This window comes from Oryx dammah, unplaced genomic scaffold (assembly GCF_014754425.2).
Source record: "Oryx dammah isolate SB20612 unplaced genomic scaffold, SCBI_Odam_1.1 HiC_scaffold_21, whole genome shotgun sequence".
In the NCBI taxonomy this organism is placed as follows: Eukaryota; Metazoa; Chordata; class Mammalia; order Artiodactyla; family Bovidae; genus Oryx; species Oryx dammah.
Genome location: NW_024070205.1, coordinates 36,058,941 through 36,082,589, shown reverse-complemented (window position 1 = coordinate 36,082,589; position 23,649 = coordinate 36,058,941). Strand labels below are relative to the sequence as shown.

Sequence of the window (23,649 nt, the reverse complement as noted above, 5' to 3'; positions counted from 1 at the left end):
GGGCCAAGTGGACTCAGTGCTTGTGCCGGAGGTGATGGGGCAGGTGCGCGTCACCTGGCCGGGGAAGCGGGTGTGAGGGGCGTGCTATTTTTCAGTGGGCTCAGCAAAGGGTGGCTCAGCCGGCCAGACCCAGTAAATTGTTGTTTACAGTTTCTGAGCTTTTAAATCTGCAGCATCGGCCCTGACTCCAGACCTGCCGCAACATGATGCCCCTGATCACCCTGCTATCCCTGCTCGTGCTGGGAGCCCAGGCCTGGCATGGGGTCGAGTGGACCTACTCAGGTAAGTCCCACCCCGGGGCAGTGCCCACTCCTCGAGGGTGAAGCCTGGTCAGTCCCAGTGACAACTGTGTGCGGCGCTGTTGGGGGCTCCACACCTCAGGCTGGGGGAGACCTCAGTCAGGGAGAGGAGGACAGAGTTCTCCCCATCTCTGGATCCCTGCATCAAGCACAGGGTTCTGCTTTTCCACTCCTGGTGCTGGCTTGACAGCCTGCTCACTGCTTCTGACAGCGAAGCCATTTGCACTCTCTGTCTGTGGAGATAAGAAATAAAGCGGTTATGCGGAGTGAAGTAAGTCAGAAAGAGAAAGACAAATACTGTATACTAATGCATGTGTACGGAATCTAGAAAGATGGTACTGATGAACCTATTTGTAGGACAGCAAGGGGGATTCCTGCAAGGCAGGAGACCCGGGCTCAGTCCCTGGGTTGGGAAGATCCCCTGGAGAAAGGAATGGCTGCCCACTCCAGTATTCTTGCCTGAAGGTTTCCATGGACAGAGGAACCTGGCTGGCTATAGTCCATGGGGTCACAAAGAGTGGGACATGACTGAGCGACTATCACTTTCACTTCAGTAGAGATGCCGGCATAGAGAACAGATTTGTGGACACAGGAAGGGGAAGAAGAGGGTGGGACGAATTGAGAGAATAGCATGGAAACAAACAAATTAGCATACGTAAAACACATTGCCAGTGGGAATTTCTGTGTGACTCAAGGAGCTCAATCCAGTGCTCTGTGACAACCGAGGGGTGGGATAGCATGAGTAATGGGAGGGCAGTTCAGGAAGGAGGTAACATATGAATCCATGTGTACTAAGTTGCTTCAGTCATGTCTGATTCATGGACTGTAGCCCACCAGGCTCCTCTGTTCATGGGATTCTCCAGGCAAGAGTATTAGAGTGGACAGCCAGGCCTTCCTCTAGGGGATCTTCCCAACCCAGGAATCAAACCTGTGTCTTTTATGTCTCCTGAATTAGCAGGCAGGTTCTTTACTACTAGCATCACCTGAGAAGCCCAGACATATGTATACCTATGGCTGATTCATGATGATGTATGGCAGAAACCAACACAGGATTGTAAAGCAATTATCCTCCAACAGGAAAAAAAAAGTGGCTGAAGCGAGCTCCCTGCAGTCCCACTGAGAATGTGTGGTGTTTGCAAGAACTTTCTTATTGGAAATTCCATGATACACAGTTTATCTAGAACGACTCAATGTGCCAAGAACCAAGTGACCACTACACGGCCTCCGGGCTGGTCTCTCTCCATTGCCTAGCCCTGCTGAGGCCCCAGACTCACACCTCAAGCCCCGTTTACAGGACATGAAGTGGAAAAAAAACTCTAGTGTTTACCACAAGCCTACATGTGAGCCAAAGAGAGGAAGATTGTGGGGTTCAGATAAGAAACACCTCTTCTGTGTGGCAGGAGCAAAAGCACCTGCCTGGCCCTCCTCCTTTATGTCCTGGAGGGAGGCATGGGGCCCAAGAGGATGCTCACGGCTGCTGGAGTCAGGAGCAAGCAGCTTTTGAACGTGCTCTCTGCACAGTCCACCCTGGCCTCAGATACTGGGGGGAGTGTCCACCTAGGGTGGATGTGTGTCCTGTTAAGTCAAGGGCAGCAGAGTTAGGGACATCGTGGGAGGGTTCAGGAAGTCTGGCAGCAGAAGGCAGGACAACCGACTGACCAATCATTCTGTCTGACCCAGAGGATCTCTCCCTGGCTCAGAGCCATGAGACCCCAGGGTTTCTGCTTGGGCAGGCCCATAGACGCTGAGGGTGGTTGTAGGGTAAGGACAAGTGAGGATTCCCACAGTGCAGACTGTCCCTCTCAGCTCAGCATAGCCTGAGACTGTGGCCTTCTGGAAGCACCAGGAGTACAGGAAAGCTACTGCAAATACCTCTTGGAAACACTTGAGAAACCCTCATGCTGGCAAAAAGCCTTTTGGCAGTGCTCAAGACGTCTGGCCTTGGGACTTCTCTGGGGTCCAGTGGTTAAGATTCTGCACTTCTAATGCAGAGAGCAAGGGTTCGATCCCTGGTCCCAGACCTTAGATACTGCATGCCAGGCAGCGGAGCAAAAAAAAAAAATTCTGACTTTGATGCTTGCATCTGCTTCTAGGAAAGACTTGTCTACAATTTGGTGTGTATTATTGAATAGTGAGGAGAGGAGGAGAAATAAAGAATTGACTTTGTATTGAACCAGGAAACTGTAAGAGGCCCAGATATGATCATCTTTCTCAAAATAACCTGTGGGTGACACAGCTGCCCCCTGAGGGGGGAAAGAGAGCTGGAGTCCCTGTTGCAAACAGGTGAGACCAGAAATCCACAACTGTTTGCAGGCTGACTAACCCATTACAAAGACTTGCGTTTTTTGTTGTTGTTTTTTGATTTTTAAAAAATTTTTTGGCTGTCCACACATCATGTGGGATCTCAATTCCCAGTCCAGGTATCTAACTGTGGAAGTGTGCAGTCTTAACCACTAGACTATCAGGGAATTCCTATGATGACTTTCTTTTATCACTCTTTTTTGTGATTAGTAACTACCTTTAAGAAAATAAATTTCCTTTCTTTGACATTTTTTCAACAAATTTTTCTAGGTTATCCTTGAACCTGATGCTTCATTTCTTGTCTTGAATCCACAGTGTAGGCACCCAGGTGGTCTTTACAATACTGGGAACCAGTGAAGGGGGGTTGGGAAAGAAAAGAGGTGGGAAGGTCCTGCTGTAGGGTGCAGATGGGGCTTTGATAGTGTTGAGGGCTGTGAAAGGAAACTGCCACTCAGAAGAAGTGACGAAAAGCCCTTAAAAGTAACACAGGAAGGCCAAGGCTAAGGAGCCCTCAGCACTGTTTATCAGCTGTGTGCTGTGCCAAGTTCCTTTAGTTATGTCCGACTCTTTGTGACCCCATGAACTGTCGCCCGCCAGGCTCCTCTGTCCATGGGATTCTCCAGGCAAGAATACTGGAGTGGGTTGCCATGCCCTCCTTCAGGGGATCTTCCCAACCCAGGGAACAAACCTGTGTCTCTTTTATCTCCTGCATTGGTAGGCAGGTTCTTTACCACTGGCACCGTAGCCAGATCCCATATTCATCAGCTGACAGTCACTCAAAGAAAAAAACCAAAGCTAGGTCTTAAAGATAGCCATTGCTTTCAAAATACTAAGTCATGTTCTCAGGGCCAGTGGTTGCAACAGAAAAATTAGGAACCAGCCCCGAAGCCCCCCAGGGTCTGTGAAGCTGATTTAGATGTCCTTCCTGCCTCCTTGGGCTTCCCAGATGGCTCAGTGGTAGAGAATCCATCTGCCATTGCAGGAGACGCGGGTTTGATCCCTGGGTCGGGAAGATCCCCTGGAGAAGGGAATGGCAACCCACTCCAGTGTTCTTGCCTGGGAAATCCCAGGGACAGAGGAGCCTGGTGGGCTATAGTCCATGGGGTCACAAAGAGTTGAAAACAACTGAACAACTAAACAACAACAACAACCCGCCTCCTGGAGGCCCTGCTCTGCTTTCTAGAAGGCAGACCTCTGGCCTTGATCTCAACCTCTGCTGGCCTCCCTGGCCAGGCCCTGCTGTGAGCTACCAGCTCTGGCCTCTATACTGAGTGAAGTGCCCACAGAGAGGGCCCAGCTGGGCAGCACCTCTCACTGTGACTCCCTTGCCTCTCTCCCATGTCAGAGGGTGTGCTGGACGAAGTACACTGGCCGCTGGAGTACCCGAAATGTGGGGGGAGAAGACAGTCGCCCATTGACCTGAAGATGAAGAAAGTTCATTACAACCCTTCCCTGAGGGCTCTGAACCTCACAGGCTACGGACTCTGGCACTCGGAGTTCCCCATGACCAACAATGGCCACACGGGTAAGGATGGGCTACAGACCGGCTTCTGTCCCTGGGGGGAGAGCGGGGGAAGTGGGCGGTGGGGGAGGCTGGTAGGGCTGCGCAGAGCTAGACATGCAGAGTTGCAGAGTGTGGCCTGGGGGCTGCAGGTGTTGACTCCTGGCACTTCGTCCCGGGTTGCGCAGCAGCTGTCTGTAGACTCGGTTTTCCACTTACCCCTTCATTCCCCACTGGCCTCTCTCCAAGCCCACTCTGACCCAACCAGTGGAAATTCAGCGGACAGACAGGCGATGCAGCAAAGCTGCACGGCCCACTGTGTGTTCTGTTGATCTGTGGCCTGGTCTGATTGGCCACGTTTAATATGTGTGAAGGTCAGACAGGAAAGGCTGGGTGTTGGGGCCTCCCTACTGGACACTTATAAAATCCGGCTATACCTTGGCACACATCTTTCTCATTTTCACCAAGTGGGTTGTCTCCTCCAAGCCTCAAGACAAGCCCAGAGGGAGGTATTTTTTAGGCTGAAACCAGGGACTTTGAGAATCCAAGGGACTTCCAGTCATACAGTCTCTAATGGTCGAGCTGGACCCAGTCCCCGGATGTCTGATTCCTCCACTGTGTCCTCCATGGACTCATCCCTTTCTACTCCCACTACTGTCCATTTGCATAGGCTTATGGGGAGTAGGGTCATAGGACTCAGATTTCCTTTTTGCTCTGTTGAGAAAATAAAACCCATTGCTCTTCATGTGGCTGGCGAAGGTAGCAGCCCTCAGATACCTATGGTTTGGATCACTGACCTCCACAAATAATTCATGAAAGCATCAATTTATCACGAATGTCAAGATCCTGCTTCCAGCATCACTCTCTGAAGCATCTGGGAGGTTGGCAGAAGAGTGGGACCTTTTCAGATTGCTTATTTCACCTGTGCTGGTGTCCGACTCTTTAAGACCCCATGGACTGCAGCCCGCCAGGCTCCTCTGTCCACGGGATTCTCCAGGCAAGAATACTGGAGTGGGTTGCCATGGCCTCCTCCAGGGGATCTTCCCAACCCAGGGATCTAACCGGGGTCTCCTGCATTGTAGGCAGATTCTTTGCCAGCTGAGTTACCAGGGAAGCCCTTCTTTCACCTAGTCATATGCATTGAGGTTTCCTCTGTGTCTTTTCACAACTTGATAGCTCCTTTCCTTTTTAGCATTGGATAATATTCCATTGTCTGGATGCACCAAAGTTCATTTACCCATTCACCAACTTAAGGACATCTTGGCTGCTTCCAAGATTTAGCAATAAGAATCAAGCTGCTATAAACATCAATAAACACCAGTGTGTAGATGTTTGTGTGGACATAAGGTTTCCACTCATTTGGGAAAACAGCAAGGAGCGAGATTGCTGGATTGTATGGTAAGAGTATGTTTAGTTTTGTAAGGAACTGCTCATCTCTTTTCCAAAGTGGCTGCACCATGTTGCATTCCCACCAGCAATGCGTGAGAGTTCCTCTTGCTCCACATCCTTGCCAGCATTTGGTGTTGTCAGCGTTCTGGATTTTGGTTATTTTCATAGGTGTGTAGTGGCATCTCATGGTTGGTTTAATTTGTATTTCCTTGATGAACTGTGTGGTGGAGCATCTTTTCATATGTTTATTTGCCATCTGTGTATCTTCTTTGGGGAGGTATCTGTTATGGTCTCTGGGTTATTTGTCTTCTTATAGTTGAGTTTTAAGGGTTCATTGTATATTTTGGGTGGCAGTTCTTTATCAGATGTGTCTTGTACAAATATTTCTTCCCAGTCTATGGCTTGCTAATTCTCTTGATGCTCTCTTTTGCAGAAGTTTTAAATTGTAATTGAGCCCAGCTTATCGAGTCTTTGTTTCATGAATTGCATCTTTGCTGTTGAATCTAAAAAGGTACCATACCCCAAAGTTATCTAGATTTTCTCCTATGTTATCTTCTAAGAATTTTATAGTTTTGTACATTACATTTAGGTCTGTGATCTATTTTGCATTAATTTTGGTGAAGCGTATAAGGTCTTTATCTAGATTCTTTTTTTTTTTTTTTTTTTTGCGTGTGGATGTCTAGTTGTTCCAGCACCATTTGTTGAAGAGACTCTCTTTGCTCCACTGTATCACCTTTGCCATAGGCTTCCCTGGTGGCTCAGTGGTAAAGAATCCATCTGCCAATGCAGGAGGTTCGATTCCTGGGTCAGGAAGATCCCCTGGAGAAGGAAATGAAAATCCACTCCAGTATTCTTGCTTGGGAAATCTCATGGACAGAGGAGCTGGGCAGGCTACAGTTCATGGGGGTCACAAAGAATCAGACACGACTCAGCAAGTAAAGAACAATAACAACATCACCTTTGCTACTTGGTTAAAGATCAGTTGGATGTATTTATGGGGGTCTATTTCTGGGCTTTCTTTTCGGCTCACCGATCTATTTGTGTATTCTTCCACCAAGACCACACTGCATTGATTATTGTAGCTTTTTTTCTTTCTTGGCCTTGTGGAGAGGCATGTGGGGTCTTAGTTCACGACCAGGGATTGAAGCCATGCCCCCTGCAGTGGAAGAGTAGAGTCCTAACCACTGAACTGCCAGGGAAGTCCCTACTGTAGCTTTTTAGTAAGCCTTAAAAAAAAAAATTTATTTATTTGGCTGCACTGGGTCTTAGTTGCTGCATGTGGGATCTAGTTACCTGACTAGGAATCAAACCCAGGCTCCTAAATGGGGAGTATAGCATCTTAGCTACTGGACCACCAGATGACCCTACTGTAGTTCTACAATAAGTCTTAAAGTTGGGTATCATTGGTGCTCCAACTTTATTCCCCTCCTTCAACACTGTGTCACCTATCCTGGGCCTTTGGCTTCTCCATGTGAATGTCAGAATTAGTTTGTTGACATCCACAAGACAACCTGTTGGGGTTTTGATTAGGACCACACTGAGTCTCTAGGTCACATTGAGAAGAACTGACATCTGGACAATAGTGAGTCCTCCTATCCAGGAATATGGACTACCTCTCCATTTTTTAAGTTATTCTGTGACTCCTTTCATCAGAATTTTTCAGTTTTCCTCATATAGAGCTTGTATATAATTCATTAGCTTTATACCTAATTATTTAATTGGGAGGGAGTGCTAATGTAAATGATATTGTGGGGTTTTTGCGGCTTAAACCACAGAATCTTATTTTCTCACTGTTGTGGAGAGTAGAAGTCCAAGATCAAGTGTCACAAGGTTAGTTTCTTTTTCGAGGCTTTTGTCATTGATTTGTAGATGGTCAATGGGATTGTATTTTTAATCTCAAATTCTACTCTATATGTCTATTTTATGTTTATATCCTTCTGTTTTTATTATTAGATTAGAATACAGATATAAAATTACATTTTAACAAAAAGAAATTGAAAACACACTTGGATGTTGAGAGAAAGTGCTGCAAAAGTTTCTAAAGCTTATTTTCTTCTTTTTAAAAAAATATTTATTTATTTGGCTGCACCAGGTCTTAGTTGCAGCATGCAAGATCTTCAGTTGCGGCATGTGGGATCTAGTTCCCAGACCAGGGATTGAACCCCGGGGCCCCCTGCATTGGGAGCATAGACCACCAGGGAAGTCCTTCTAAAACTTGTTTTCAGTTTCTCTATTTTGTGGTAGACATGGGCACAGAAAATGCTCAGATCATGTGGTTTTTCTGGGCTGATAAGAATCTGGTTACATTAGTTCCAAACAAAGAGGAGTCAGTTCTGGAAGTTAAAACAATTGTCAGAACCTGGAAAGTTCAGCAAATTGATTTGGGGGAGGACAGCTAGTTGATCTTACCTTTTCAAAAGCACAGTGATAAGCCCAGAAGTGCTGCCATTTTTCAATTCAGCCTGTGCAATCCTGTTGATACAGCTTGAGAACTGAGACATTCTGTCTGCTGGGGATTGTGTTTCTGGGGAAACATGCTTATTGGGATCTCTGTTACGGCTCATGTGGTAATAACTGTCCTCAGCTCTGCAGTCTCTGGACACAGAAAACTGAACATCTTCTTTGATAAACTCTTCCACTTTCTCATGGGAGCACTGACTTCGAGGCTGGCCACATCTTAAGCACGAAACACAAAACACCTGCTCTGCCAAGTTTAGTCCAGTTCCGTTCAGTTCAGTCACTCAGCCATGTCCGACTCTCTGCGACCCCATGAATTGCAGCACACCAGGCCTCCCTGTCCATCGCCAACTCCCGGAGTTCACTCAGACTCACGTCCATCGAGTCCGTGATGCTATCCAGCCATCTCATCCTTGGTCGTCCCCTTCTCCTCCTGCCCCCAATCCCTCCCAGCATCAGAGTCTTTTCCAATGAGTCAACTCTTCGCATGAGGTGGCCAAAGTACTGGAGCTTCAGCTTTAGCATCAGTCCTTCCAAAGAAATCCCAGGGCTGATCTCCTTCAGAATGGAGTGGTTGGATCTCCTTGCAGTCCAAGGGACTCTCAAGAGTCTTCTCCAACACCACAGTTCAAAAGCATCAATTCTTCAGCACTCAGCCTTCTTCACAGTCCAGCTCTCACATCCATACATGATCACTGGAAAGGGCATGTAAAACCTCAGAGGCCAGATTCCTGCCTTCTGGCATATTATGAAGCTGCCATCAGCTTCCTGCTGCTTCTGGAAGGGAAAAAGGGGGCATTTGACAGATATCAAATTCCTAATTTGGGGGTTTTTTGGCCACACCTTGAGAAGTGTGGAATCTAATTGCTTGACCAGGGATCCAACCCATGCCCCCTGCATGGGAAGTACAGAGTCTTAACCACTGGACCACCAGGGAGGTCCTCAAAGATCTAATATATGCTCGTTAAAAAAATGTACTTGTTTATAACTATCATCAATGACTTTAAATAGAAAAACCTTGTTAACAAGACAGATGCTGACTGTCCCTTTCTGAGTCCTAAGTTATACTCTCATAGATATTTTTCTTGGTCACTTTTGGGGTCACTCTGCATGTCTCCCTTTTGCCTGACTCATTCCAAAATATAGAGATTTCTCTGAGGCCTGAGCCAGTGGAATAAACAAGACAGCTGTCTGACCAGAGTGACTTCCCTATAGAAAGTCTGTAGGGCACAAAGCATAAGTTAGCTAGAAGACTGAACCATTTTCCTGTCGGCAAGAACCTAACATTTGAAACTGTTGATGATTACATCAAATTCAATCCCATGCTGAGAGTCTGCGTATTCCCTGACATGCAGCAGAATTTGATCTCTTGTCTTCTGAAAACCAGTTGAGGCCTGCAGTGATGATGTCCTGTCCAGGCCTGGTTCTGTCTGGACCTATGAACTAAGTGACTGCAAATCTTTCTACCTCCCTGGGTTGGCTCTTTGGTCCATAAAATAAAGGGACTTCTCTAGGGGTCCAGTAGTTAAGAATCTGCCTGCAAATGCAGGGGACACAGGTTTGATCCCTGGTCTAGGAAGATTCCACATGCCACAGGACAGCTAAGCCCAAGCACCACAACTACTGAGCCTGTGCTCTAGAACCCAGGAGCTACAACTATTGACGCCCACATGCCCTAGAGCCTGTGCTCCACAGCAAGAGAAGCCACCATAATGAGAAGCCAGCACACCACAACTAGAGAAAGCCTGAGCAGCAATGAAGACCCAGAGCAGTTCAACCAAAAAAAAAGTGTAGAAACCCTCAGGGGTGCTCCTTTCTATGCAGCGGGATGGGTTGTTAGTTGGGCTGGTTCTAGAAGTCAACATGGGATGAAGATTTTAACCACCTCGTGGAGAAGACAATGACCTCAATTCAGCCTTCCAGGGTATTCACCTCAGGTAGTAAAAGTAATCAAAATCCCAAGAGGCCCCATTTCCTGTTCCCTACCCTGTGGGCAAATTTCAAAATTGGCCACAGGTGAAGAGTGGAATTCTGGCTTCCACACTCACCAGCCCTATTTTTTCAGGGATAATCAGTTGGACCTGCCCTTTGGTGTCCTGCTCCTGACCTGCTGGTCCTGAGTGGGAAGGTGTGTGCCCTGGGACAAGTGCCTGTCCAGCCCAGCTCAGGGCCTGGTCCCCAACTGGCCCTGTGTGCCAGTTGCCTCCTCAGCGGGGGTCACCCTGCCCATGGCAATCTAGGGCTGTCTATAGCACCTGCTTGCTCCAGGAGTGGGCAGGTGAGCAGGGACCCTGCCTCCCCTGTGGGCCTGCCCTGTCCCCGCCCATCCGCATACTCCCTGCCCCTCATCTTCTCTCCTAGTACAGATCAGCCTGCCATCCACCATGAGAATGACGACACCCGACGGCACGCAGTACTTAGCCAAGCAGATGCATTTCCACTGGGGCGGAGCGTCCTCAGAGATCAGCGGCTCTGAGCACACTGTGGATGGGATGCGATACGTAATTGAGGTAACTTCAGGTTCCTCTTTCTTTCAAACCCCATAGTCATGTTTGTGATACTTTCTTTTTAAAAATATTTATTTATTTATTTATGTATTGGCTGTCCTGGGTCTTTGCCACTGCGAGGGCTTTGCTCTAGTCTGCCACCCCATGGACGGCAGCCCGCCATGCTCCTCTGTCCATGTGATTTCCCAGGCAAGAATATTCGAGTGGGTTGCCACTTCCTCCTGCAGGAGATCTTCCCAACCCAGGGATCAAAACCAGGTCTTCTGGGTTGGCAGGGGGATTCTTTACCACTGAGCCACCTGGGAAGCCCTGTTTTAAAAAATATTTATTTTATTTTTGGCTGTCCGGATCTTCATTGCTGCTAGGCCTTTTTTCTCTAGTCGCAGTGCTTGGGCTTCACATTGCAGGGGCTTCTTTTGTGGAGCACGACTGTAGAGTCTCAGACTTGCATAGTTGTGGCATGTGGGCTCAGTAATTGCAGCTCCTGGGCTCTAGCGCATAGACTTAGCAGTTGCGGAACAGAGGCTTAGTTTGCTCCTCAGCGTGTGGGATCTTCTCAGATCAGGGATCAAACCCAGGTTTCCTGCATTGGAGGCAGATTCTTTACTACTGAACCACCAGGGAAGCCCTGCTTAATTTATTTTTAATTTATTATTACTATTATTTTTTGGTGGCTTTTGCTGCTTCTAGGCTTTCTCTAGTTGCAGTGAGTGGGGGCTACTCTCTAGTCATGCTGCACGGGATTCTCACTGCGGTGGCTTCTCTTGTTGTGGAGCTTGGGCTCTCGGGTTTGCAGGCTTCAGCAGCTGTGCTGCACCGGCTGAGTTGCCCCTTGGCACATGGGATCTTCCCGGACAAGGGATTGAACTGGTGTCCCCTGCATTGCAAAGCAGATTCTTAACCATTGGACTACCAGGGAAGCCGTACTTTTCTCACTAAAACAGCCCAAAACACTTTGTGCAGTGATGAGTCAGGTCACCCTGAGGTTAAATTTATTTTTCATTCACTCACCACTAATCACTGCTCTGTGCTGGGGGTTCCGGTTGGGTCCCCGCCTTCACGAAGTCAGCCCGAAGCAGGAGTATACAGCCCACCGAGTGGGGCAAGCCCTCTTTAGTTTCAGCTGGATTTCTGTGAGGTAGATTTGCTGGTTTCCTCTCTTGCTTAGGATGGATGCATGCCAAGTCGCTTTAGTCGTGTCTGACTCTTTGCAACCCCATGGATCGTAGCCTGACAGGTTCCTCTATACATAGGATTTTCCAGGCAAGAATACTGGAGTGGGTTGCCATGGCCTCCTCCAGGGGATCTTCCTGGCCCAGGGATTGAATTTATGTATTTTAAGGCTCCTGCCTTGACAAGGGGGTTCTTTACCACTAGCGCCACCTAGGAGGCTTCATAAAGAAAGCCTATTATTGGATTCTACTTCAAAAGAGAGAACTGATGAGACACTAGTGAGGATTATCACTGCTTTGGCTGACCATGTTTTGACAGTGGCCTCCTGAGGTAAGGGGGCATATGCCCACTCTAGGGAGACCTCAGGAGAACCCGTGGCCTCATACGATCTCCTGGAACTCTGCCAGCTTGTCTGCCTAGGGGAAGATGAATTGCCATCTCCCCATAAGAGACACAGGTTTGATCCCTGGGTCAGGAAGATCCCCTGGAGGAGGGCATGGCAACCCACTCCAGTATTCATGCCTGGAGAATCCCATGGACAGAGGAGCCTGGCGGACTACAGTCTGGTGTCACAAAGAGTCAGACATTACTGAAGCAACTTAGCACACAGCACACATAATCCCACTCATGTTCTTTGCATTCTTGGAGAATTTTCTGGTCTTTTTTTTTTAGGGTCAAAATTTTAATTTAAACTTGATTCACCTATTTTATACATTATTCTTTTTATTGATATATATATTATTGAAGTATAGCTGATTTACAATGTTTCAGGTGTACAGCAATAAGATTCAGTTATACATATATTATTTTTCATATTATCTCCCATTATAAGTTATTACAAGATATTGACTGTAGTCCCCTGTGCTATACAGTAAACTTTTGTTGCTTGTTGTGTATCTGTTTTTTTTTTTTTTAATTAGAAATCTAGCACTTATTCTTACTAAGCAAACAAGTGGTATACTTTATTTTTTTGTATTGAGTACAGGCTATGCAAATTAAGCTGTTTCAATAAATATTAGAAATGTTCATTACTTTGCAAATATAAAGCAAAATCAGCTAATACAAGCAATACAAGCCTGCATTAACCAGAGCTTCTCCCCATGAACATTTCTCAGCCCTCTCCTCATGTCCTTCTCAGAACTTTCTGGTCTTAGATCTTGTAGCCCAGATGGAGGGAGATGGTGGTCAGCAGTGTTTGTCAGTCAAGCAGAGGTACCAGATGAAGCATTTTTTTTTCATTTTCCTCCTTTCCTGAAAACCTGAAGCATTTGAAGGTTATAGGAATTGCCCTGGACTTGCCCTGATAGCTCAGCCTGTAAAAAATCTGCCTGCAATGCAGGGGACCCTGGTTTGATTTCTGGGTTGGGAAGATCCACTGGAGAAGGGATAGGCTACCTACTCCAGTATTCTTGGGCTTTCCTGGTGGCTCAGCTGGTAAAGAATCCACCTTCCATGCGGGTGACCTCAGTTTTATCCCTGGGTTGGGAAGATCCCCTGGAGAAGGGAAAGGCAACTCATTCCAGTATTCTGGCCTGGAGAATTCCATGGACTGTGTAGTCCATGGGGTCACAAAGAGTCAGACAGAACTGAACAACTTTCACTCCCTTTCTTGTTTCCACAGATTCACGTTGTCCACTACAATTCTAAATACAACAGCTATGAGGAAGCCCAGGAAGAGCCGGATGGTTTGGCTGTGCTGGCAGCCCTAGTTGAGGTAGGCTGAACCTACACACTCGAAGTTATAAAGTGGTGTCAAAACAAGGTGTTAAGTATAGACAAAGGGTTTTCCTACTTGTCTCCCCTCATGTATTCCCCAGCTCACAATTCTTGGAAACACTGATGTGATAAAGATCTACTCTTTTAAAGAAAAACATTTGTCCACTTATCTGGTCTTAGTTGTGGCACGACGGATCTTCGTCCCTTATTGCAGCATGCAGCGTCTTTAACTGAGACACGTGGGATCTAGTTCCCTGATCAGGGATTGATCCTGGGCCCGCTGTATTGGGAATCGTGGAGTCTTAACCACCGGACCATCGGGGAAGTCCCTGAAAGACCTACTCTTTCCCCAGTCCTTGCTCACAGTTACTGTGGTGCTTCTGGGTCACCAACCTCAAGGGCATTGAATGATCTGGACAAGCTGAGTTAGAAGAGCTGATCCCAGAGGGGCTGACTTGACAGAAACTGGTCTGAGGACATGAGGAAGCCTGTGGCCCAGTAGACAGAGGCCACATCTCTGCATTCCTCAGAAAGTCTGGACAGTGGGACTTATGTCTAGGCAGCAAGAAATGGTCAGTGAATACGATCCACTCCCCAAACAAGTATTATATTAGCTTCCCTGATGCTTCAGCTGGTAAAGAAACCACCTGCCAATGCAGGAGACACAAGAGACACGGGTTCAATCCCTGGGTCAGGAAGATTGCCTGGAGAAGGAAATGACAACCGTCTTTAGTATACTTGCCTGGAAAATTCCATGGACGGAGAAGCCTGGCAGGCTACAGTCCATGTGGTCACAAAGAGCTGGACACGACTGATCACAGCACATCAAAACCAAGCGTATCAGTGCTCTGGAAATGGACCAAAGACAGTAACAAGGTAAAGCACTTATTTATGATAAATGCTGAGAATTTTGACTAAGAACAATGGGAGTGTGTGGGCTTCTTGCCTGGCACTCTTTCCATCTGCTAACTTGGTCAGCAAGCAATCCTAAATGAAATCAAACCTAAATATTCATTGGAAGGACTGATGCTGAAGCTGAAGCTCCAACACTTTGGCCACTTGATGGGAAGAACTGATTCACTGTAAAAGACCCTGACGTTGGGAAAGATTGAAGACAGGAGGAGAAGGGGACAACAGAGGATAGGATGGTTGGATGGCATCACCGACTCAATGGACATGAGTATAAGCAGACTCCGGGAAATGGTGAAGGACAGGGGAGCCTGGCGTGCGGCAATCCATTGGGTCGCAAAGAGTCAGACACAACTTAGCAACTGAATAACAACAACTTGGTCAGCAAGGTAGTTTCCTCAGGGCAGGTGAACAGGAGAACCAGCAGCTTCACTGCTTGGTACAGGGATTCATTAGATTTGAAGTAGAAACTGAAAACCCATGTCCGAAGGACATTGCTGATAAAAGTAGCAAACAACAGAAAAGACAGGAAACAGGAAAATTCGCAGCTTTGGGAGTCTATCACGTGCTAACTGAGGTGTGTGGCCAGGGGCAGACCAATCAGAAAGCTAACTGGGAGATCCTGAAAATGAGAGAGCCATAGAGAGCTTGTGTCGGCTTCCCAAGAAGGCCTGATGGAACGTGAAAGCTGAGTCTGACTTGGTAACTGGCTGACCTTTGAATGTGCTCCTCAAGCCACACACAGATCCATCAGCTTGGGCTCCTGGGGTTTGAGCACAACCTCTACTAAAATCACTGAGTGACTGTAAAATTGTGCTGACCATAGATGGACCTAGGCTAAAAAAATAAAAATAAGACTTAAGCCCTGAGCAGATCCATCAGCTGCTACACAGTACTATGGACACATATTCTACAGATAAAGCCCAGGTAAGTCACTGAATAGTTACATGAACAACAACAAAAACTCCTCAGGACAGTTTTTAAAAATCAGAATTTAGGTTAGCTACCATATGTTATCTAAAATGTCTAGGAATCAAGGAAAAAGTTCAGCATGCAAATAGGAAAATGTGATCTGTATTTAGGAGAAAATGCTCAGTTGTGTCCAACTCTTTGCGACCCCATGGACTGTAGCCCACCAGGCTCCTCTGTCCCTGGAATTTTCTAGGCAAGAATACTAGAATGGGTTGCCATGCCCTCCTCCAGGGGATCTTCCTGACCTGGGGATCAAACCCGAGTTTCTTGTGTCTCCTGCATTGGCAGGTGGATTGTTTACCACTGTGCCACCTGGGATGCTCTCTAGCACAAACTGATGTAAGTTGCACATTGAAGTCACTAGAGCAACCATTAATAACTTAAAATGGTTAAATGCTACACTGAAAGCATTTGTTTAACACAAAAGGTAGCTAGAAGAACAGAGAAAGAGATAACACATTTAGAAAACAGATAAATGACAGCCAGAAATCGAAGGAAGGGGGTTGGGAGGAAGGAGGCGGAGGCATGTATGGGAGAGAGTAACATGGAAACTTACATTACCATATGTAGAATAGATAGCCAATGGGAATTTGCTGTATGACTCGGGGAAATCAAACCCGGGCTCTGTAACAATCTAGAGGGGTGGTATGGGGAGGAAGGTGGGAAGGAGGGTCAAGAGGGAGGGGACATAAATATACCTATGGGTGACTCATGTTGATGTTTGGCAGAAATCAACAGAATTCTGTAAAGCAATTATCCTTCAATTAAAAAATAAATTTAAGATTAGAAAAAGAAGAAATCCAAGAAAGTCGGAATTTTCACCCAATGGAAGAATGGATCAGCATCGTTGACTGAAAAGAACCATTGTCCACAGACCTTTGTCACCAAAAGCAACTCTCCTGACTTCTAAAAAGTAAACACTCATTCAAAAAACAGAGGATGTCAGAGGCCAGCATTGGAGCAATTTTGCTTTGGACAGTTGGCTCTCGTCCATCCAGTCAAAAGTCCTGAGGATAAAGAAGGGAGCACTTGAGACCAAGCCCCCTGATCATAATGCATCTGGGGGCCTCCCTGGTGGTCCAGCAGTTAAGACCCTACACTTTCCCTACAGAGGGTGTGGGCTTGATCCCTGGTCAGGGAACTAAGATTCTGCATGCTGTGTGGCAGTGGCTTAAAAAAAAAAAAAAAACCCACAATGAATCTGACTGTGGCTGACATTGCCCAAAACAAGGTCACTGGGGATATTTTAACAGTGACTTTGGCCATTCCATGAGGATATCACCAGATACTGCCAAGAAGATCTTTTTCTGGGAAGCTGCCAAAATGCTTCAGATCTTGTCTTTCTGGAAGAAACTGGTGAGCCAAGGCAGTTGGTGCAAAGAACAGCCAGACTGTCTCCCCGGATGCCTCCTTGCCCTCATAGCTCTGCCCTACCAGCCAGGATACCAAACAGCTGAATTAAGGGAGATAGTACCAGATGGAGGACCCACCTCCCTTAGGTTAACTGCTCCGTTTCCCCTGCAGATAAAGGATTATACTGAAAATGCTTACTACAGCAAATTCATTTCTCGCTTGGAGGACATCCGGTATGCAGGTAAGGGGAACCAACAGAAGGTGCACCAGGGCAGAGGAATGAGCCTGAGTGTGATGGGGACAGAGGGCAGGGAGAGTCACGGGCGGGGAGGGTTGCAGATAAGCTTTCCAGGGGTCACTTGGCTTCCTGTGCAAGGTCTCTGGCCCCAGCAGGCCCCACGGTTGGCTCAGGCTGTACACACCCCTGAGAGACCCGTTCATAAATTGGCTGTCGATTTCCACAGCTGGAACGTCTGGATGGCCAGAGTGCCATGAATGAGGGATATTTCCAATTAAGTCACCCTCACCTCTGGCCCCAGCTGGTAGTGATGATCCTGGTCCTTAGACAGAGATGAGCTCCTTGGTTTCTAGTTGAGAAGAGTCTCAAGAGTGAAGCCTCTTGTCATGGTGTCTGTGAATGCAGACACTGGGCTGGTCTCCCTTCTCTCTGCCTCCAGAAGGCAGAGTTCTTGTCAGAGCATTTACCCCCTCCCATGATCAACTCGTGACCTTAAGCTGTGACCATGTCTGCTGCAGCCTTGGTTCTGGGCATCTCACTTTGCCCCATATACCGGACTCTAGTTCCCTGACCTCAGTCCTCAACCTCTCCAGTAATCTCCTGACCTCCAATTCATGGGCCTCCATGTTTTCACTACTAGTCACGCTTCTTGCCTCTCAGTTCTCTTTACCTGGCTTGGATGCCATGGACCATCATACTGACACACCCATGCAAATGCCCTCCATCCCTCCACAAGCTTACCTGATAAAGCCCTATGCCAATTTCTACTTTCTCAGAATCTGTAGCCAAAGAGCCTATAAGGAATGTGCCGAGAGAAACACAGATATTTCTAATTGGTATTACTTTTATTCCTAGCTAAAAAATAAACAAGTACTAACACTGCTCAGAAATCCTAAAATACTCCTCTGGGCATTTTCTTTTCCCCTCTCCACAATGATTGCATCACCTTTTCTCCTCCCTCCCGAAGCACCCCTTCCCTGGCCCCAGCTTCTCCCCTGAAGGGGATGCCTGACCTCCCACTTCATGGAGAAGGTAGCCAGTCACTCACTCATCTTCTTAACTTGGCAGTCCAGTGGTTAAGACTCCCAATTTCCACTGCAGGGAGTACGGGTTCAATCCCTGTTCAGGGAAGTAAGATCCTGCATGCCATGTAGTGCAACCAGAAAAAAAAAAAAAAAACTTAGAAATTTTTTGCCTGCTCATTGGGCTATGCACTACTAGACTTCACAGCCTTGGTTAAACAAGCCTGTTTATGTATATATTACACTGATATCCTCTTTGCCATTAAAAAAAATGCAAAAGTGCTCAGGGAAAAAAGCAGAATTCCTGCCTCATGCAGCATCTTTCATTGCAGCGTGTGGGATCTAGTTCCCTGACCAGGGATCGAACCCAGACCCCCTGCATTGATAGCACAGAGTCTTAGCCACTGGACCACCAGGGAACTCCCATGAGTGTCCCCTGTCTATAGACAGGTGAGTATCCCGCCAGGGTCACCCAGCCAGAGGAGGTATTTGAATGGGTTTCTCCCCAAAGTCTTTGCTCTTAACCCTTTCCAGGAAGCAGCACACTGGGTGATGTTTCCCAATGATCAGGTTCTAAGTTCTTCTGCTTAAATCAGGAGACTTAAAGATGGTGAGATATGAGCCAAAAGCTGTCCTCTCAAGGGGCAGCAGTGGTCCCTGACATTGCTTCTCATCCCCTCTATTAGGACAAAGCACAATTCTGAGGGGCCTTGACATTGAGGACATGCTACCTAGGGACCTCCGCTACTACTACAGCTACTTGGGGTCACTCACCACTCCTCCCTGTACAGAAAACGTCCACTGGTTTGTGCTAGCAGATACTGTCAAGCTCTCTAAGACACAGGTAATGTACAAGATTGCTTTAATATCCAAGTCTCTCCATGGCCTGATCAACAAGAGTGTTCCCCTAAATCTTATCTAATGCCAATACCTGCGCTCCTATAGTGTTTTCTATGTCCAGGGCTGTAGTGCCTCACCTCTATCACCATGGGTGATCTTACTAGTGCTGTGCTGTAGCAGAAATGGGCCAACAGGCATCAGAGAATCCAAGAAATCTATAGGTAATGCAACAACAACAACAAAAAACACTGGGACCTGATCCAAATCATAGGAGAAAATTTGCATAGTGAAGGCAAATATTTATTGAGTGCCGCTCTCATCAGGTATTACATGTGCAAACTCCATGTCCTTATGGGGCTACAGTCTAACCTCGTAAATAACTTTATGCCAGAAGGACCGCTTCAGATTTCGCCCTTTACCATCTAAAAATGTCTGTAGCCCTTTGAGGGGAAGAGCTGTATCAATTGTCTTTTGTCCTTGAGCCTAGCATGGGCACATAATAAGTATTTGTTGAGTTAAATAAAGGACAAATGTTACTGAGGTTGCAAAGCAAACCTTCTGGGTTCCTCAAAAGCAAATATTTCTTTTAAAATTTTCCATTTCCCTATTTCAGGAAAAAAGTGCAAACTCCCCTTATTCTATACCAACATGTAAAAACATTGCCAACCAGGTTGAAAGTGCCCTGAGATACCTAACAAAAGTCAATGTTAGTTATCTATGAAAAATGTACCTTAAATTCAGATCTAGAAGAATTTCTGCAAATAAAGTTATCTGAGATGAACTCAATTAAAAAAAAAATCACAAAATACCAAGAAAAAGGCACTATGAGTGAGTATCAGCAGAATTAGACCTACAAAGATTTCAGATATTGTAATTATCAGCCAATTAATATAAAGTATGTTTAATATTATAAAGAATGCATAATATCTATAAACAAACATATTCGATATGTTTAATATGTACAAGAGTTTGAAATACAAGTAAAGAACAAAGTAGAAAAATGACCAAGTCAACTTGAAAAAAAGTAAATTGTTAATTTCTAGAAATGAAAAGATAGTAACTGAAATTAATAATTCAACAAATGAGTTTAATAGCATGTAGGACAAGTTCAAGAAAGAATTGGTAAGCTGGAAGACAGAGCTGAGACAATTATGCAAAATGCAGCATCATAAAGAGAAAAAGAGGTAGAAATATGAAAAAGTAGAGAGGTATAGAGAAAATTCTAGAAAGACCTGAAAAATGTCAAGTTGAAATTATAGTGGGAGAAGACAGGTGGCATAGAGGAGAGGAATAATTTGAGAAATGTTGACTGACAATTTTCCAGAGGGTTGAAAGGCACCATGTTATATAATAAGGAAGCCCAATGAGTCAATGACAACAAAAAGGAGCCTATGCTAAACACATCACAGTGAAGCCACAAGCCATCAAAGCAGAGAGGATCTAAATATCAGCCAAAGAGAAAAGACATATTTCATGAAATAAATACAGCTAAATACCCATAGAGAAAGATTGAAAGATACTGTCAGAAGAATGATTGGGTGGATGAACGCCAAGGCACATAGTGCCCAGAACCACTTCAGGACTTGAGATCTTCTTTATCAGAGTTATATAAATCCAAGCGCTGGTTCAACTGTTAACTAACTTAAAAAAAGTTACCCAGTGCCTCTCCTCTCATGAATTCCTTTCATGTTGCTGGCAGGTTGAGAAGCTAGAAAATTCCTTATTGAATCACCAGAACAAGACCATCCAAAACGATTACCGCAGGACTCAGCCCCTGAACCACAGAGTGGTGGAAGCCAACTTCATGCCTCGCCCTCATCAGGGTGAGTGAGATCAGCTCTCGTTTGTCTTCTGCCATATGCAATGACAATTTCCCGTTTTCCTCCTTCTCTGGCTGAGCCCCTCTCTTCTGGCCACAGTAAGGGAAGGGGAGTCATCTAAACCTCAGGGGCCACGGGTGGACCAATCAGAACTGGGCTTGGGCGAAGAGCATGACTCATTTTCCCAGTCCAGGCAGTGGTACTCCTGAGTAGGACAGAGAGGGTGATGAGAACGAACCAGTTCCATAATAGTACCTAGTATTGGCCAGAGACAGTGGGAGAAGCAAGATGTCGGTAACATAAGATGCTCCCATAGAGTGTCGGCTCAAGTTAACCTCATCATATCCAACTCAGATATTTCCCCCACACTTCTATCTTGGTCTGCATTACAAACCCATCCTCAACTCCTCCCATAAGTTCCCTCAAGGTGGAGTTAACTAGACCACATAATGCTTATTACCTTTTCTTGGGGATCAGACTGGGGGTGGATTAGCCACCAAATGGCCTTTGAACCTCGCAGGTGGCTCAGTGGTAAAGAAACTGCCTGCCAATATTAGGAGAAGCACAAGATGCAGATTAGATCCCTGGGTCAGGAAGATCTCCTGGAGGAGGAAACAGCAACCCACTTCAGTATCTTTGCCTGGGAAATCTCATAGACAGAGGAGCCTGGTGGGCTACAGTCCATGGGGTCACAAAGAATTGGACACGTCTGGATGCACACAGGTGAAGCTGCAGATGCCAGGATGCTGGAAGCAGGCATAAGTGGTCCAATTTCCCCTGGACCTTCCAGTCCAGGAGGTGGGGCTTCAGCTGTTTCGGTTTGACTTACCTCATTTCTGTGGTCACAGGAATGTAAATATTCTGCAATTTCCCGTCCCTATTTTGTCCAGTTCTCTGTAAAGTGGTGGTGAACTGCACACATTCCCTGAATTCATTGTCTTTACAGTATATTCCTATTAACCATTCCTGAGGACTTTATTGGAGTAGGAAATGGCAATCCACTCCAGGATTCTTGCCTGGAAAATTCCATGGATGCCTTTATATTCTCTAATAAATAGACCTGGTCTCTAGTCAATATTACCCTACCTCTACATGTACCTTGCAAAAGTTAAAAATTTCCGTACATACTCCCCAGCACAATAAAGCTCCATTTATAGTTTTCACCCCATCTCTCCTGGTTCATTTATTGTTTTCCATTGTATCAGTTTGCTCCTTTCATACAATACAATGACACCAATTATAATTTTAATTTCCCCATATTATACTTTATACAATATTGTTGTTCAGTCACTAAGTTATGTCCGACTCTTTGTGACCCCATGGATTGCAGCATGCCAGCCTTCCCTGTCCTTCACCATCTCCCAGAGTTTGTTCAAACTTGTGTCCATTGAGTTAGTGATACCCTCCAACCATCTCATCTCTGTCTCCACCTTCTCTTTCTGCCCTCAATCTTTCTCAGCACCAGGGTCTTTTCCAGTGATTCGGCTCTTTTCATCAGGTGGCCAAAGTATTGGATATTAACAGTCACAATTTCTTTTTCTAAAGGATGACACCCTCCTAAACAGGTCCAATCACTAGCAGACTAAACAAAGGGAGCTTAGACCCACTGATTTGTCTCCTTGTTCTAATTTTGCTATGCTCCCTGTTTAACATTTTATGCTATTCTTGCAACAAGCACAGGTTGTATCATTCTCCTTAGGCCACTTCTCCAATGCTCTTTCCGTTGCAGCAGGGCAGGAGTGTCATTCCAATGTACTCTCATGAGCGATACCTCAGAGGTTCTAATAACCACTTCTTAGTCCAGAATGTCCCATCTTGCAGTATGTCATTTTGGCCCTCACTTCTGAGACTTGCTATTTAGGAGGAGTACACTAATTCCCAAGCTTCCCTCATGGCTCAGTAGTAAAGAATCCTCCTGCCAATGCAGGAGACTTGGGTTCCATCCCTGGTTTGGGAAGATCCCTGGAGAAGGAAATGGCACCCTGATCCAGTACTCTTGCCTGGAAAATCCCGAGGACAGAGGAGCCTGGCAGGTTACGGTCCACGGGGTCACAAAGAGTCGGACATGACTTAGCAACTAACGACAGTGATAACAATAGCAACAACATACCAACTCCCAGGAGATAGGAACAGGGCTTCTTCCCAACCCCAGCCAAGGGATCTGAACAATGCCCTTCCTTTACTGAGAAGAGAACAGAGAACTGGGCATCATCTCACTCCTACTTTACTCAGACCCAGACTTCTATGTAGCAACCCAACTGTACAATCCACATGATATTTCATAGTTCTATAGTATCCATACCAGATCAGTTAATGTGATCAACTCATCAAAGATGAATGACCTGAGAAACAAAGATCAGTTATAAACACAGGAGAATAGCAAAATTGGCCCTCTCGCAACTTATTTATTAGAAAACACCTATGTATTCTAAGGTAAAGGCTACTGAGCTTCACATGAAAAAACCAAGGGTCAAGGGTTGAACCATCTTTGACATGTCACCCCTTGGATTCTGGCAGCTTACAAGCCTAAGTTCAGACATAGCAAGGATGCCTGAAGCCAATGGGATGGGAACATGGCAGGCGTATGAAAGAATCAAAAATATTTCTCCTAAATATACATGTAGGGAATGGTATCTGGCTGTTCTGTGTCCCCTGTTTTCATGAATCTCTTCAAAGTTCTGACTTTTTCCTGTTAACTCTTCTTTTTATAGAATACACTTTATCCTCCAAACTCCACTTTTATCTAAACAATATTGACCAAACCCTTGAGTACCTGAGAAGATTTATTGAACAGAAGATAACAAAGAGAAAAAAACAAGAGAATTGGCCTTGAAGAGTGAGCCCTGCCTTCTGTCCAAGAAGCCCTGGGTGACCAGATCATACCGTTTCTACCGAGGCAGCTACTTAATTTACGATTAAAACAGGAGAAACCATCATCCATGAACGGAAATGAGATGGCTTAAATGCATGAGAAGGGTTTGAGCGAGATGATACCAATGGGAATTGTCTGGAAAAGAAATTTAACTACCCTCCTCTCGAATCACGTACATTGATTTGTCTTAATTAGAAATCAGCCTGAAATCCTAATAGCATTTAGATGAAATAAAATAACTTTGGAAATTTGTTATTTAAGAACTTCTCCTTTCTATTTC

The 23,649-nt window shown here is 45.8% G+C and overlaps 1 protein-coding gene and 1 non-coding gene across 2 annotated transcripts; one reads left to right on the top strand and one right to left on the bottom strand.

Annotated features, from left to right (window-relative positions):
- The first annotated feature begins 3 nt into the window (after window positions 1–3).
- Window positions 4–23,629, top strand: CA6 (carbonic anhydrase 6). Its single transcript, XM_040263357.1, has 8 exons — window positions 4–282; window positions 3,946–4,125; window positions 10,309–10,457; window positions 13,249–13,341; window positions 16,749–16,818; window positions 18,524–18,681; window positions 20,377–20,500; window positions 23,209–23,629. Exons 1-8 carry the CDS (start codon window positions 204–206, stop codon window positions 23,328–23,330), a joined length of 975 nt encoding a protein of 324 aa, XP_040119291.1. The 5' UTR covers window positions 4–203; the 3' UTR covers window positions 23,331–23,629.
- Window positions 18,184–18,256, bottom strand: TRNAD-AUC. Its single transcript has one exon. It is a non-coding gene; the product is annotated as a tRNA-Asp (tRNA).
- Window positions 23,630–23,649: the final 20 nt, after the last annotated feature.

What these genes read in the sequence shown, in the direction of transcription:
- CA6 (XM_040263357.1), top strand. Translation starts at nt 204, where the DNA reads ATGATGCCCCTGATCACCCTGCTATCCCTGCTCGTGCTGGGAGCCCAG. An exon ending in TGCTGGCAGCCCTAGTTGAG is followed by an intron (nt 13,342 to 16,748) that starts GTAGGCTGAACC and finishes TTTCCCCTGCAG; the next exon opens with ATAAAGGATTATACTGAAAA. An exon ending in TCAAGCTCTCTAAGACACAG is followed by an intron (nt 18,682 to 20,376) that starts GTAATGTACAAG and finishes TGTTGCTGGCAG; the next exon opens with GTTGAGAAGCTAGAAAATTC.